Source organism: Eleginops maclovinus, chromosome 18, assembly GCF_036324505.1.
Source record: "Eleginops maclovinus isolate JMC-PN-2008 ecotype Puerto Natales chromosome 18, JC_Emac_rtc_rv5, whole genome shotgun sequence".
Taxonomy (NCBI): domain Eukaryota; kingdom Metazoa; phylum Chordata; class Actinopteri; order Perciformes; family Eleginopidae; genus Eleginops; species Eleginops maclovinus.
Window position 1 is genome coordinate 4584484 of NC_086366.1, and position 13081 is coordinate 4597564.

The window sequence follows — 13081 nt, forward strand, 5'->3', positions numbered from 1 at the left end:
CTCCGGAAACACACATGGTCTCTCCCCGGCAGACGTCATATTTGAGGCTCTCTCTTTTCTCTTTTTCACACAGCTATTAGTTGTTTTTAAACCTGCATATTTTCTGCTGATTACAGCAAATGGACTCCCATTCGGAGGGAAGAGGGCTGTACATGTGGTTGCTATTTGTGAGGAATGGTGCATGTGGCGTAAGGGAGAGAGGAGGAGAGGAAAGGGGAGTCAGAGGTCTGCAGCGGAGCGATGCAGTCACTCCGGCCTGTGTGTGTATATAATACGTGTGTTAATGTGTGAGTGTGTGTGGGTTTCTACGAGAGTGGTGTGAGGGGGTGAGTGAAAGAGAGACGGGGCAAAGGGTGAAGGTCATAACGCTTTAGGGGAAGGAGATCAGATCTGCGGTGTGAGGTGGTGATAATGTGAAAGGTCAAAATGTGTTGGCAGGAATTAGCATTTAGCGAGGAGCTGCGAATAAACTGTGTGTGAATGTGTGTGTGTGAGTGTGTGTGTGTGAAAGAGAAAGCAACATTAGCAGGTGGGTCACTGTGAGAGGAACAGTTAGACCAATGGGATTGAGTCACATTACATGCTAGCTCAATGCTAACATCACAATGCGTGCTGATTCAGATTTAACTGATGCTACATCATCCCATGTGTACTTCCTGTGAGACATTACATGACTCTTGAGGAGAAGCTGAGGAAGGATACAACGGTATTTTTGCAGTAACATCACAGTTTTATCTATAAGACAATCATATTATGGTTATTGTAACGTACTGAGGAGACTTACATAGGTAGGGTCTTAGTGACTTACACATGAAGGGCTTGACACTGCTGTGGATGTGCTTATGCTGCTTGAGGCCTGAAGATGTTGCGAACGTCTTGCCGCAGTCGGGGCAGGCGTGGGCCCGCGCCCCCACATGCTGCGAGCGGATGTGCCTCTGCAGGTTACTGGGGTCTGTGAACACCTGCTGGGGGAAGGAACCACACAGACACAGGGGGGGATTTACTATGTGCTTCTGCAAAAGGGAAGCAAAAACTTCCAAGGAAAAAAACACACAAATTCAATTTCCCCTCCAAAGGTCATCACTCTACCTTTGAGCAGTTTTCACATTCGTAGTGCTTGCCGTTGTCGTGCGACATCTGATGCCGGATCAGGTTTGACTTCCAGTTGAAGGCCTTGGGACACTGGTCACACTTATACTCCCTGTCGTCAGTGTGGGACATAGTGTGGGCCTCCAGACTGCAGGAAACAGAACAACAACAAGGAGGATTTAGACATTTTGCTTTGAGTTGCATGGCCTTCTGACTCCATGATGCGTTTGTCAGCTGTTCATTCACCTCTGGACATCGGGGAACACCTGGTCACACTCCTTACACTCGTGTAGGCCGTGGGACATGTGGAGGGATCGCAGGTCTTCAGGTTCTTGGTCCTGCATGTCACTGTCCCCCTCTGGATGAATCAGAAGAATGTTTTTTTAGCACAACGACTCTTAAAGTGACAAAGGAAGGGGAACCAAATCTAAATCACTTGTTGAATCCCATTGTTTTAGCCCACAAAAATAGAATAGTGTGTCTTATTTCAGACTGTGTGTTGGTAGGCCCGTCAGAGACCCACATGTCTGTGCACAAGTACCTACAAGTAGACAGTTTGCTTTCTTTAAAACAACATATCCATAGAAGATATGGAGGAAACGTAATGATATTCATAGCTCCATTGTCATCATTATCTCATTTTCAGTCTCTTCAGTCCAAGTTCTGTTACACATCCTACTTGTTGCTCTTCTTACAATGGCATGACAATGGTCTGTCTATTTAAAAATAAAATGCTAACCTGGGTTAAGGAAGGAGGAGGGGGGCATCCCACACGGCTGCTTCTGGTGGTCCATTAGCTGGCTGCGGGACTCAAAGTGCTGCTCACAGTCCTCACAGCGGTACTGCCTCTCCTCTGTAGCCAGGGGAGGAGGGAGGGAGGGAGAAACTTTAGCATGTTGTGCATTTATGTGAGGTATAGTGTGGAGAGATGTGTGTTTGTGGTGCTGACCATGAATATCAGGAGGCATGATGTCACATGAATACTCCTCAGCCTTCATGAAAAGTAGCAGCTCTTCACCGGGGAAAATCTCTCGGGTGGCTTTGTAGAAGATCTGCAACACAAACACAGGGAGATTCAAATCAAACTTTTATATCACACTTAGGATGCAACTTTCAAACCAGCAGAAGTCTCTTTGTCACTCTTAGTTCTGACCTTAACTCTGCTAAACAAAGCATGTCATATTTCTACCACCACAAACTGAGGAGAATGAATGGAAATACACACCCTCATTAACTGGCAACTAACCATTTGTTTAATACGCAAAAGGTTCCCGGTTTAGGGCGGCAGTAGCTCAGTCTCTAAGGACTTGGCTTTGGGACTGAATGGTCATTGGTTCAAGTCCGCTCTGTCACCTCTCTAAACGCGTGTAACTTGCATATGAGATCAAACCACTATAGTAAATCCAATGCATGTGTGTATTTGTAATGTGTGTATACAATAAGAGAGTGGAAATCTGAATTTCCCCATCGGATTAAATTCAGGGTTATCTTATTCTCAATCATGTCCGACATTCATCTTAATAAAAACAACATCAAAGCAAATGCTGTAAAATAAATACACTGTCTCATATATTCTGCATACACTCACACAAACAAAGGATTCACAGAACTTAAACTAGTTTATTCCATCTAAATCAACTTTTCTTAATGTCCATTTAAAGGCTCAGGTCAGCAGGTATTATTGCAGTCATTGCAGCTATTTGGTTGGTTGGGGAGGGTGGGGGGGTTCAGTGGTCCTAAAGAATCAGCTGAGAGACCCTGGGACTGCAGTGCTTCCCATGGACACACAATGGCCTTTCTCCTCCAAACAATCAGGCATGGCGTTATTTTTGGCATGCGTCGGAGGTTTAACATATTACCTTCCTCCGCCACGTCAACGTGACAATGATGATGGGGGAATCTATTAGAAAATGCAATAGGGAGGAGGGGGGGGGGGCTTCTGGGAAAGGCACGGGTCACAGGTACACCGCTTCGCGACTGAATTCCTGGCGAGCATTTCTAAGAGACCGTCGGCTCCGCGGAGACTCATGATAAATATCTCAGTCACAATAAAGATCATAATGCATTCTGTCGAGTGCGCTATAAATGTTTGTGTCATTGTTCTAACTTCTGGCCAAAGATGTATTCATAAATATGACAGTACATATGTCTTGGGGGCTCCGCTGTGTCTTACAGGAAGTTCAGTCAGCAGGGTAGAGGGAGATTAAGGAATAATAAAGACTGTGGCATGTCAATAACTGAGGAGTAACCGATGCAGCTTAGTGGTAAAGCATGAAGGTATGATTTAAATTAAAGGAACTTAGCAGCCATGAAATCCAGTGGGAGGCAGTCTGACTCCCATTACAGGGATAAACCAGCTAATTACATAACCGCTAAATGTAATCCAAAAAATATTCTTGTTGTCATTTTGCATTTTTAACCTCTTTATGATCGGGAAAGTAATATTTTGACTGCGATTGCAATTAATAGTAATAATAACATCAATAAATTGTGTTTATTTAGCGCTTTTAAAACACACATTATATAGCAAAATAAAATAAAAGACAAATAAAAATGGAGCAAATGAAACATTTAAAATTAGGATATGATTCAGGATATTGGAGGAATTGGTCATTTTGCATCATTTCTCTCATTATCATTGAAAATATATACATGAAATGGATTTCGGTGTCATTTTTTAAAGCAAATCTTTATGTCGTTAATAAGTCTGTAGACAATATTTTGTATTGTGTATCTCTGCAGCTCCAAAATACTTTATTCAAATTATATTTAGACCTATATTTGGCCTTTATAAGCATATATGTTGCATGTTTTTCTTACTGTATTGTTATTTTACATTAAATGTGCTTGAAGGGTAGAGCTTTAACACCTGTCCAGGGACAACAGATGAAAAATACTGGAAAAAAATCTGGCACTTTTACGCAAAATGTCTACTAAATTGCATTGTTAATGAACTAATAATTAAAAATAAATAACAAATAGTGTGATTCCTGCCACATGAATATTGTACTACTCCATATTTCATTAAAATTTGATTAATTGTGCAGCCCTTATCGCTCTGTATAGGAAAGGTTGGCCAACTGTTTTAATGTTTGGTGCTCCCACATTGTTTCTAAGAAAGTATAAAGGGGGGAACTGAACAGAGAGCTCTAATCCCTGACATCCCCTCCTCTCACCCCTCTCCACACCATAAACACACACATGCTCGGACGAGGATGGAACCCCATACAAACAGACAGACTGCTTCCTGTGCCCGTCACCTCTGCAGGGCCACGCAAAATATTGTGATTCAGAAACAATCAAGCAGCAGCTCAAACAGACGTGTGAGTCTGCGGGGATCCGCTGCCAGAGACTGATACAGGGAGAGCAGGGATTAGGTAAGGAGGGAGGCAAGGAGGGAGGTAAGGAGGGAGGCTCTCTGGAAAGTTACCAGGGCGCGGACCGAGGCCTCGGAACATAAAAATTAATGGACACTGTCAAAACCACTTTGTCCATAAATGCAAGAGTACAAGTTCATGGTTCAGAGCAATGACGAGGAGTGTATAATTTGAGAATGTTTTACAAATAAGATAAAGAAATAGTGAGCTTCCATCTTTTGGGATCAATAAAAACCTTCTCTGTGCTTCAAAAAACGAGGTGTTTTGAGGACGATTGTGAGGGGAATTCCCCCAGAAGCTCCACCCATTCCCAGAGGGTTCGCCTCAGATAAACAATAAAAAACACACACACAACAAATAGAGTGTGCAGAACAGAGGGCGCAGTGTTTGATTCCCAGAGGGTCAGCCCTAACATGTCTAACACACCAAGTAACACACATTGACAGCCAAGCAGTTGCTTAAAACAACAGGTTTTTCTGTAGATAAGATAGCCAGGGTGTCTAAGTTCACACTGAGAAAGCAAAAAGACCTCGGCACCAAGGACCTCTTTGGTTAAAACTCAAAAAGCACATGATTTAAGAACATTTTAAGCAATTTCTAATTCATGAACACACCTTACATTTGTACATCAATCACAAATGCAATGGAAAACTACTCTCCTCACTGACTGATTATCAGTTATTCTCTATCTGTCCGTATGAACCCACTATCTCTCCCGCTCATGTTTGTCAAAGGTTACGAATACGAGAGGATCAAAGGCTATAACCGGACCGCGTCGTTACCTTGACACCATTAGTCATTAGCAGAGTAAACACGGTCACATTTTCCCCACTGGTCGCACCCTGTTGGCTGACTCCTCGCTCACCCACAGCTCACTCCACAGGTATGCCATTCACTGCTGTCCTGCCACAACCAGCTCTCAGTCTGCTCTCAATACCTCAAGCTGTATTAACGTCTACATCTACGGGAAAAGGAAGATGCATCTTCGAAAACAACATTTTTTTAATACAGAAATTCCAGTATTTACAAGGTATCTACTGCACTTCCAGGGGTTGCAACCTCTTTGTAGCAATCAGGGTAACGCAACACGTACCATAAGTTGGGCAGCGACCCTCATCTGGCCTCTAAACTAACTATGTTGAGACTCTAATAGCAACAGATGCTAAGATAGGATTATGTCCAACTGGATCCAGCAAATAGACGAACATGTAAGGAAGCCAACGTGTTCTTTTAATCAGCTGTGAGAAAAGGACCTTATGAGTAGGGTTGCAAGATTAGGAAGAAAACAGTTAATTGCAATTATTTTGACTGCGATATGTTTCGCAATATTTAGGGGAACAATCATTTTCAAAACAATGTCATTGAAAAATATAATAAAATGCTCATTGTGTGATCTTTTCAAGGATCATTCAAACAAGTAGAATATTGTCTGTAAGCAGGAACTTTGTCACAATCTTAGTTTTGGTTTCTTGTTTATTTCAAAATATATTTTTCTCCTTGTATCTTCCCTATTGTCCTCTCTTAGTTCATTGACAATCTTTCTGGACATCCTGGATTTTCCTCTTGTGCCTTTCTTCTGTACCAGCTTTCATTTAATAAAGCTGTCTTTCTGTTTCATACTTTTATACCTGCTTCCACTCTTTAGTTCTGCATTTGGGTCCTGATTTTCTTTCCCCTGTGACCTACTAACTGGTGACTAAAGCTATCATCTTAAGTACAGTTATGGTTTTCCCTGGGAAAGTGTGTCTCTCTTTCCACAATGATTCTTATGCATCTTTCATAGCAGCCTGGAGCGGTTATCTCACTGAGTTATAATCACTTCATGATTCCCCACCTCCTGTGTATTTACATAATGAACGACTGGCAGTGTTTCGCTAAAATGCCCCCGAGCCACTCCATCCCGCTCGATATATACTGAGTGAGAATCAATAGGAAGAGATTAACGCTCATATCGCTCTGCACTGTCTTATGAAAGGCTCTTCAGGGCCTCGTTGGATGATGTTAATTACACATTTAATCCATTTTCCTTTCAATTGAGTCGGTAGGGTGAGGAGCGCGGCGGAGGGGTTTGTTCAGCGCTAATTGCCCTAATTATCCTAACGACAAAACACGCTTAGGATCTGTGCTAGAAGTGCTTCAGTTCAGTGCATCAGCAAACAAACGAGGATATCAGGGGGGGGGCTGTTGTAGGAGCAATCAACGGCTAAATTAAGATACAAACAGCAAGTTAAAGGACTTAAAGGGGCCCTCTTAAGCTCATTTCCAAGTTCACATTTGTATTTTGTGCCTCTACTGTGACATGTTTACTTTCTTTGATGTTCAATAATCTCTTTATTTTTCTCATATTCCTCTTTTCACCCTCTGTCTGAAACCAGAGCCCAGTCTGCTCTGATTGGTTAGCTGGCCGGCTCTGTTGTGATTGATCAACCGTTAAGAGATGTCCCGCCCCTTAGCCTATCACGTACAATGAGTTAGAGCACGAGCAAATAGAAGCGCGAGTGTAACACAGTGATGTCACTATGTTCCGAAAGTAAAAGGAGTCCAATTGGGGTGTTTCAAGCAGAGGGGGGAGTTTGGGAGAGAAATTGAATGTGAAATAATTATTGTTTTCTTAATTGAAGCCAAAATGAAGAAAACGTGTTAAACCATCATTTTTGCAAGAGCTGTTCTTATTATGACTGGATCCTGGAGTTAAAGCACGCTGAGTTAATTATAGATTTGAGCGTGACTCACAGACTGCGACACCTGCCATCTCCTTCCTCTCCGTTTCTTTCCACTCTGCAGTGTCAAATATGAAAAGTAATAAAACGTAAAGGTCATTCGAATGAAGCCTGTTCTTGTTCAAATGTACTAAATGTAAAGCTAATTCTCTTCCGTGAGAAAACAAATAAAATCCCTAATTCGAGTCCCGTTAAATTAACGCAGCTGGAGATCTAGAGGGACACAATTAGCCATTTAAGTCACTTTCCAAATGTTAGTTTACATTTAACTTCAGAATAAGATATTTGTTGTTGTTTAAATAGATATAAATAAAGACGTTTGCAAGATTGTAAATCAGTTTAAGTTGCAACGACTGTAGATAATTGATTCTACTGTACATGATAAAATACCACAAATACCAAACACTTTGTTAACATTTACAGAATCCATTTGTTTGAGTTCATTGATTTGCTCTGCCATTGTGTTAAAGCTGAGTAGACAGGAATGAATTGCAGGAGAGAAAGGAAAAGAAACAAAACAGGCTTTTTCCTCCTTCTCTTTCCTCACTTATTCATTCCTCCCTCACTGCCTCACCCTCCTGAGATTGGTCATAAAGTTTTACGATAAACAGAACTGGGTCAGAAATAAGAGGCCAGTTCCAGTCTCACGCTGGCAGGGGCTAAATTGGTGCTTGAAAAGAACCAGGACCGAATAACGACCGGCACACCTGGAAACTGCTCCGGTTGTGAGACACTGTCTTCGTATAAATCACGCAACAAGTCATCGGGGCTGATGGCAGGCAGCGAGGAGAGCTGGTTATATTTGGTTCTGAGGGAGGATTTAACAGGAGGAGTAATATGTTGTAGCCCCTGGGTATCTGTGTCGGTGGAAAGCTGGTGATGTGCGGCTGCGTCATGTGTGGTTTCAGGCCCGGTTTAGACTCAGCACTTCTCAGAGGCAGTAAAAACCTGTTGGAGTAAGGTACTGTGTGCTTTAACATTTCCAGCTCTGAATGAGGAGCGTGGGGAGTCATCTGAACCGCAATGAACAATTCACAGTCCTGCAGAGTGAGCACACACACACAGACAAACACACACACAGACACACACACCCACACACGATCATGCATTCATGTAGAAACACATGCAGTTACAGGTGTGTGCAAATGCCCAAGAATCACTTCACACGCTCAAGTAAATGCACATAAAAGCTCTGTAAGCATAAATAAGTGCACACACACACACACACACACACACACACACACACACACACACACACACACACACACACACACACACACACACACACACACACACACACACACACACACACACACACACACACACTCTAGAGTTCATGCACACAAGCGGAAACAAATACAGTTACAGGTGTGTGCACAGTTTCAAGTCAATGCATATAAAAGGCCCTGTAAGCACCCTCTCACACACACACACACACACACACACACACACACACACACACAATCAAAAACTGACAGTGGCTCTACAGGACCACCCCACCCCCCCACCACCCTTTCAGTCTTTTCATTTCAAACGTACAGACAGGCATTGTGGACGGCTACAGTGTGTTTTCAAAAACACCTCTGTCGGCCGGAAGGCTTAAAGACGGCGCATTGTGCCGTGTTGTGACACTGTGTAATACTTAACAATCACCTCATCACAGCCATGTCCGTGACCTGTCGGAGCCTTACAACGCCACCCGAGCAGAACCGCCGTGTTGACAGCGAGTCACACCTCGCGGAGAGGGCCGAGCAGCAGAGCTCTGCCCGTTTGTCTCTTTTTAAAAGAGAGTGGGTAAGTGCTGCTGGAAAGCTTCCCTTCTTCCTTCCACATTTCCACTTCAGTTCATGAAAAGAGCGTGGGCTATCCACTCTTCACTTTACAGGAAGAATGACATACAGGTGTGGAGGAAGAGCTTTCACTTTGAGCATTTCCAAATGATTTAAGGGTCAAATCCAGCTTTTATTTATGAGTATGTTCTTCCTTGATGACATGGATTTTTATTTACTACTACTGTCATGTACTTTTGACTGAACCCTCAACAAGTCACCTACGTGGACCTCCAGTGAGAAGCGATGACAAGCACGCTGCCTAGATTATGTGTTTTTATCTGGGGTCATGCTATGGTATGCTCCATACACATGTCAAGTAAAGTTTAGCCTCTTGTCTGAAGCCTTGTTCTTGTGTAGAGGAGGCGTCTGGCCGTGGGATTACCGATGTGAACAGGCCCCCATGTGTACACCTCTCTGTAGCAGCCAGGTGAGCAGCAGCAACAAAAAAAAAGGGACTGCGACATTCCTGGCATATCTAAGAGTTTATATCACAAGCGTGACCGGGAAGTGTGTGGAACTATCATGTCGGCGGGCAGCCTCTGATCCTGCCCTGTGGTCCTCGCACGGCAGAAGCCTGAGCACAATTACAGAAAGAAAACACACGCAGATAGTGAGGAGTCTCTGCGGTGCAGCGTGGGGGAGAGCCGTGTGTGTGTGTGAACAGAAGGCAGGGTGGGCCAGCCGCTTGTGGGACTATCTCACTTAGATCTCAATAACACCTTTAAACACACCCAGACAGGACAACCAATGGAAAATAAAGCATCTGAATGACTCTCAATAGATTCAGACACCATGTGGGAGTTTGACATCAAGTCATCCACATGCTTCTCTTTCTCCTTCAGATCATGTTCATCTTGTTTTTTTGTGGGGGGTTGTGTCTCCACGTACCTGATCATCTATCTGGCACGCGGTCAAGTTGTGTTGCTTGGCCGCAGGGGCAAACTGGATGTGCTTCAGCCAGCTCCCGATATCTGGCTTGCTGGCATCAATGCAGAATTTTACATGGCCTGACCCATCCAAGATCTGCAGGGGGAGAGGGGGAAGATGAGGGGGGGAGAGATCAGACTTTGATCAGTATCAGTCCAGGTTACTGTTTCCAAACACTGACTAACCACATACCTCCCATAGAGAAATAAGACTTGTTAAATGTTAGGAGCTGCTCTGTGGTGCAACACACACACACATACAGACACATACAGATGTATAGACGCATACACACACACACACACACACACACACACACACACACACACACACACACACACATGTATAGACGCATACACACACACACACACACACACACACACACACACACACACACACACACACACACATGTATATACACACACACACACACACACACACACACACACACACACACACACTTTGAGTTCAGTAAAAGCAAAGGCAAAGTCTATCATCTAAAAAATGTGTAAAATTAGGATTTTTATTTGAAAGCAATTCTTTTTTTAAATGATCACAAAATACCAACAATAAATGCAATAAAACTGAGTAAAATGTAATAAATATATGTGATATTTGTTATGCTTTAAAGGAATTATGTCGTTTAAATTGCAGTAATAAAATTATGTCAATTATATTAATGTTTTCCAGGAATGATAAATCAGTACATATTTAGAAAACTGTAAATCCCATAAGAAAAGCCTGTAAATCAAATACTTATTAGGAAAATACATACAAAAATAAATAAAGCACGACTAAAATATGTGAAGCAACGAATTTAAATTCAGTCTTGTTAATAAAAAGGATTTTAAAAATATGCTGTTTTATTATTGTGGATAAATGTTAACGTTTAAATTCGTTTCTGAAAATGTAGCTGAATCGAAAAAAAACCCTATAGAGTATAAAGGGTTTAATATTATAAAAAGGATGTTTAATTACAACAGAAATATATAATAATACTAGAAATAAACGAATAAAACCATTGCATTTCTCTCCAACAAAACACCAACACTCATAAAGCATCTAAAGAGCAAAACAACAATAAACACAACGAACTGGATTATTTTTGCAAATCATCAGCTCGCTGCACTTCTATCGTTTACGAAACATTTCCACAGCATTTCTCTCAACGAATTCTAAAGGATATAATGTTGTTTTAATGTGTTAATATTTATTACACAGCAGCTGTAAACTTTACAGGGAACAAATCAATTGCAGGAAGCCGCGAGAGATAAGAATTACGAAGCCGATTGTTGGGATGAAACACGGAATATCATGGTCCCAAATGTGCCTTTCTGCTTTTGTATAACCTGCACTGAATAAATATTTAGCTTCCATAAAGCCCTTTGTCTGCAGTCACACTGGATCTGCCCATTCATCATGCAAAAACACGCTGCAGCATTTCACTCATTTAACCGTCAAACTTACCACAAAATAAGCAAGAAAAGTAGTTTTTATATTTAGCTTTCAATGCAAATCGAGTCATAATACTTAGGTTTTTTTTTTGGTAAAGTCTGCTTACCGTTGAAACTCTTTAGTTTAAACCTCTTGGGAAAATAACTGCGGTGCGAAAAGCGAGACTAAAAAAAACAAAACTCCGATTCAAGAACAAAAACACCGATAAATTAAAACAACTACGAATTGTCTTAGCTGTTGTGCGACCTCCAGATTTGTAGCGCTGTAAAAAAGCAACCAAAAAAAAAAAGCGTGTTTTTGTTGTCTTCCAGTCAGCGGTGTTTCTCTGGTCTCCAAGCCGCGGGACGAGCACTTCTCTCCGGGTGCGACTGTCCCTCAGACGCCGTGGAGTAAATCCGCGCTCTCTCTCTATAGTGTCTCCGGTAAAGCTCCTCTCGCTGTCCTGCAGACACCGCGGATCGGAGCGGCTAAATCACCTCCGGAACATCAACTTGCTCCAAAGTTTTTTCTCAGTGTGCGCTTCTCTCTTGTCACCCCTCCTGTCCTGACGCACCCAGGTGTCCTCGAGTAGCCATTCAACTTTTCATTTCTCTCTTCCCCCCTCCTCAGCCAGTCGGGATGTGTCGTCTAAATGATAGCAGAGAGATTCAAAGAGGGGAGGGGGGGTTGGTGGATTCAAGCATCGCCCCCTATACTCTTTCTCTCTCGGATCCAGCGCGTCCAGAAGCGACTCTAAACACCGGACTGTCTTCGCCTCTTGTCCCCGGGTCGGAAGCGGCTCCTCTCCGCAGTACATTTTAAAGTGACAGGGGCCCGGGGTTGGAGAGGGTGAGCGGGGTCAGGGAGAGGTCGGGATGGGGCTTCAGTGCACACACAGGCAGCACACTTTAATGAACCAACAGAAGCATCAAAGCACGTGCTATTATCCACGTGTTCCCAAACTTTTTCACAACACTTCATGGAGCATTTTATGACATTATTAACCTGAACAGAGACCAGCTTTTTCTATCTTTTCCCTTTTTTTACCTCCAGATTGTGATAAAATCGCACCAATGATAATAACAAAAGTGAGGGTTATAGTAAAACAGTCACCTTATTCTCTAATTGTGCTCGCTTTACGGGAGTAACATATACTTAAGTGTTCCTCTTGGGGACCGCAGGAAACTCCATAAGGACCATTGGAAGTCCCTGTGCCACCATTTGGGAAACACTGACCTAATCACCTGCTTTTCTCTGACTTAAATAAAATGCTATAGGTTGTTAGGCTTTTGCATTTTCCTCCTAAAAACCGCAGACACACAAAAAAAACTATGAATGATTAAAAAGGAAGAAGAGAAACATGGAATCGAGTTTTTATGAAATATTTATTAAAATGTGAGAAAACATTTAGAAAGAATTGAGTAAAATAAAACAGATTATTAACTAAATACCCGAATCAATGTCGAAATAAAAATAATATATTCTATTCAGTATTTACTTTTCTGGCCTCTGTGCACCTGCTTTACGACAAGCTCAAACAACAACAAAAAGCTGCATTGCTTTCATTTTTTTTTTACCGTTCAATGCAGATGTAAAAGTCTAAATCTGATCCCAATAATGTGAATAAACGGACAGTGGTATAGAATAGTACAGATTGTCACTGGTGGGTGTATTAGCAGCTCATAAAGCGGACAGGGCTCCGGCT

The 13081-nt window shown here is 42.4% G+C and overlaps 1 protein-coding gene across 3 annotated transcripts in view; it reads right to left on the reverse strand.

Annotated features, from left to right (window-relative positions):
* The window catches only part of mecom (MDS1 and EVI1 complex locus), a 153602-nt gene that overhangs the window by 17292 nt on the left and 123229 nt on the right, over positions 1-13081 (reverse strand). Inside the window, exons 1-7 of one of the 3 annotated variants that reach the window (XM_063907700.1) lie at positions 11504-12160; positions 9907-10041; positions 2039-2141; positions 1829-1942; positions 1336-1447; positions 1090-1237; positions 785-965 (exon numbers count right to left, since the gene is read on the reverse strand). In XM_063907700.1, coding sequence (XP_063763770.1) covers positions 785-965; positions 1090-1237; positions 1336-1447; positions 1829-1942; positions 2039-2087 — 604 coding nt within the window. In that variant the 5' untranslated portion in view covers positions 2088-2141; positions 9907-10041; positions 11504-12160. Of the gene's footprint in view, positions 1-784; positions 966-1089; positions 1238-1335; positions 1448-1828; positions 1943-2038; positions 2142-9906; positions 10042-11503; positions 12161-13081 lie in introns of those variants that run through there. The other 2 variants (XM_063907699.1, XM_063907698.1) reach the window with 2 other exon arrangements.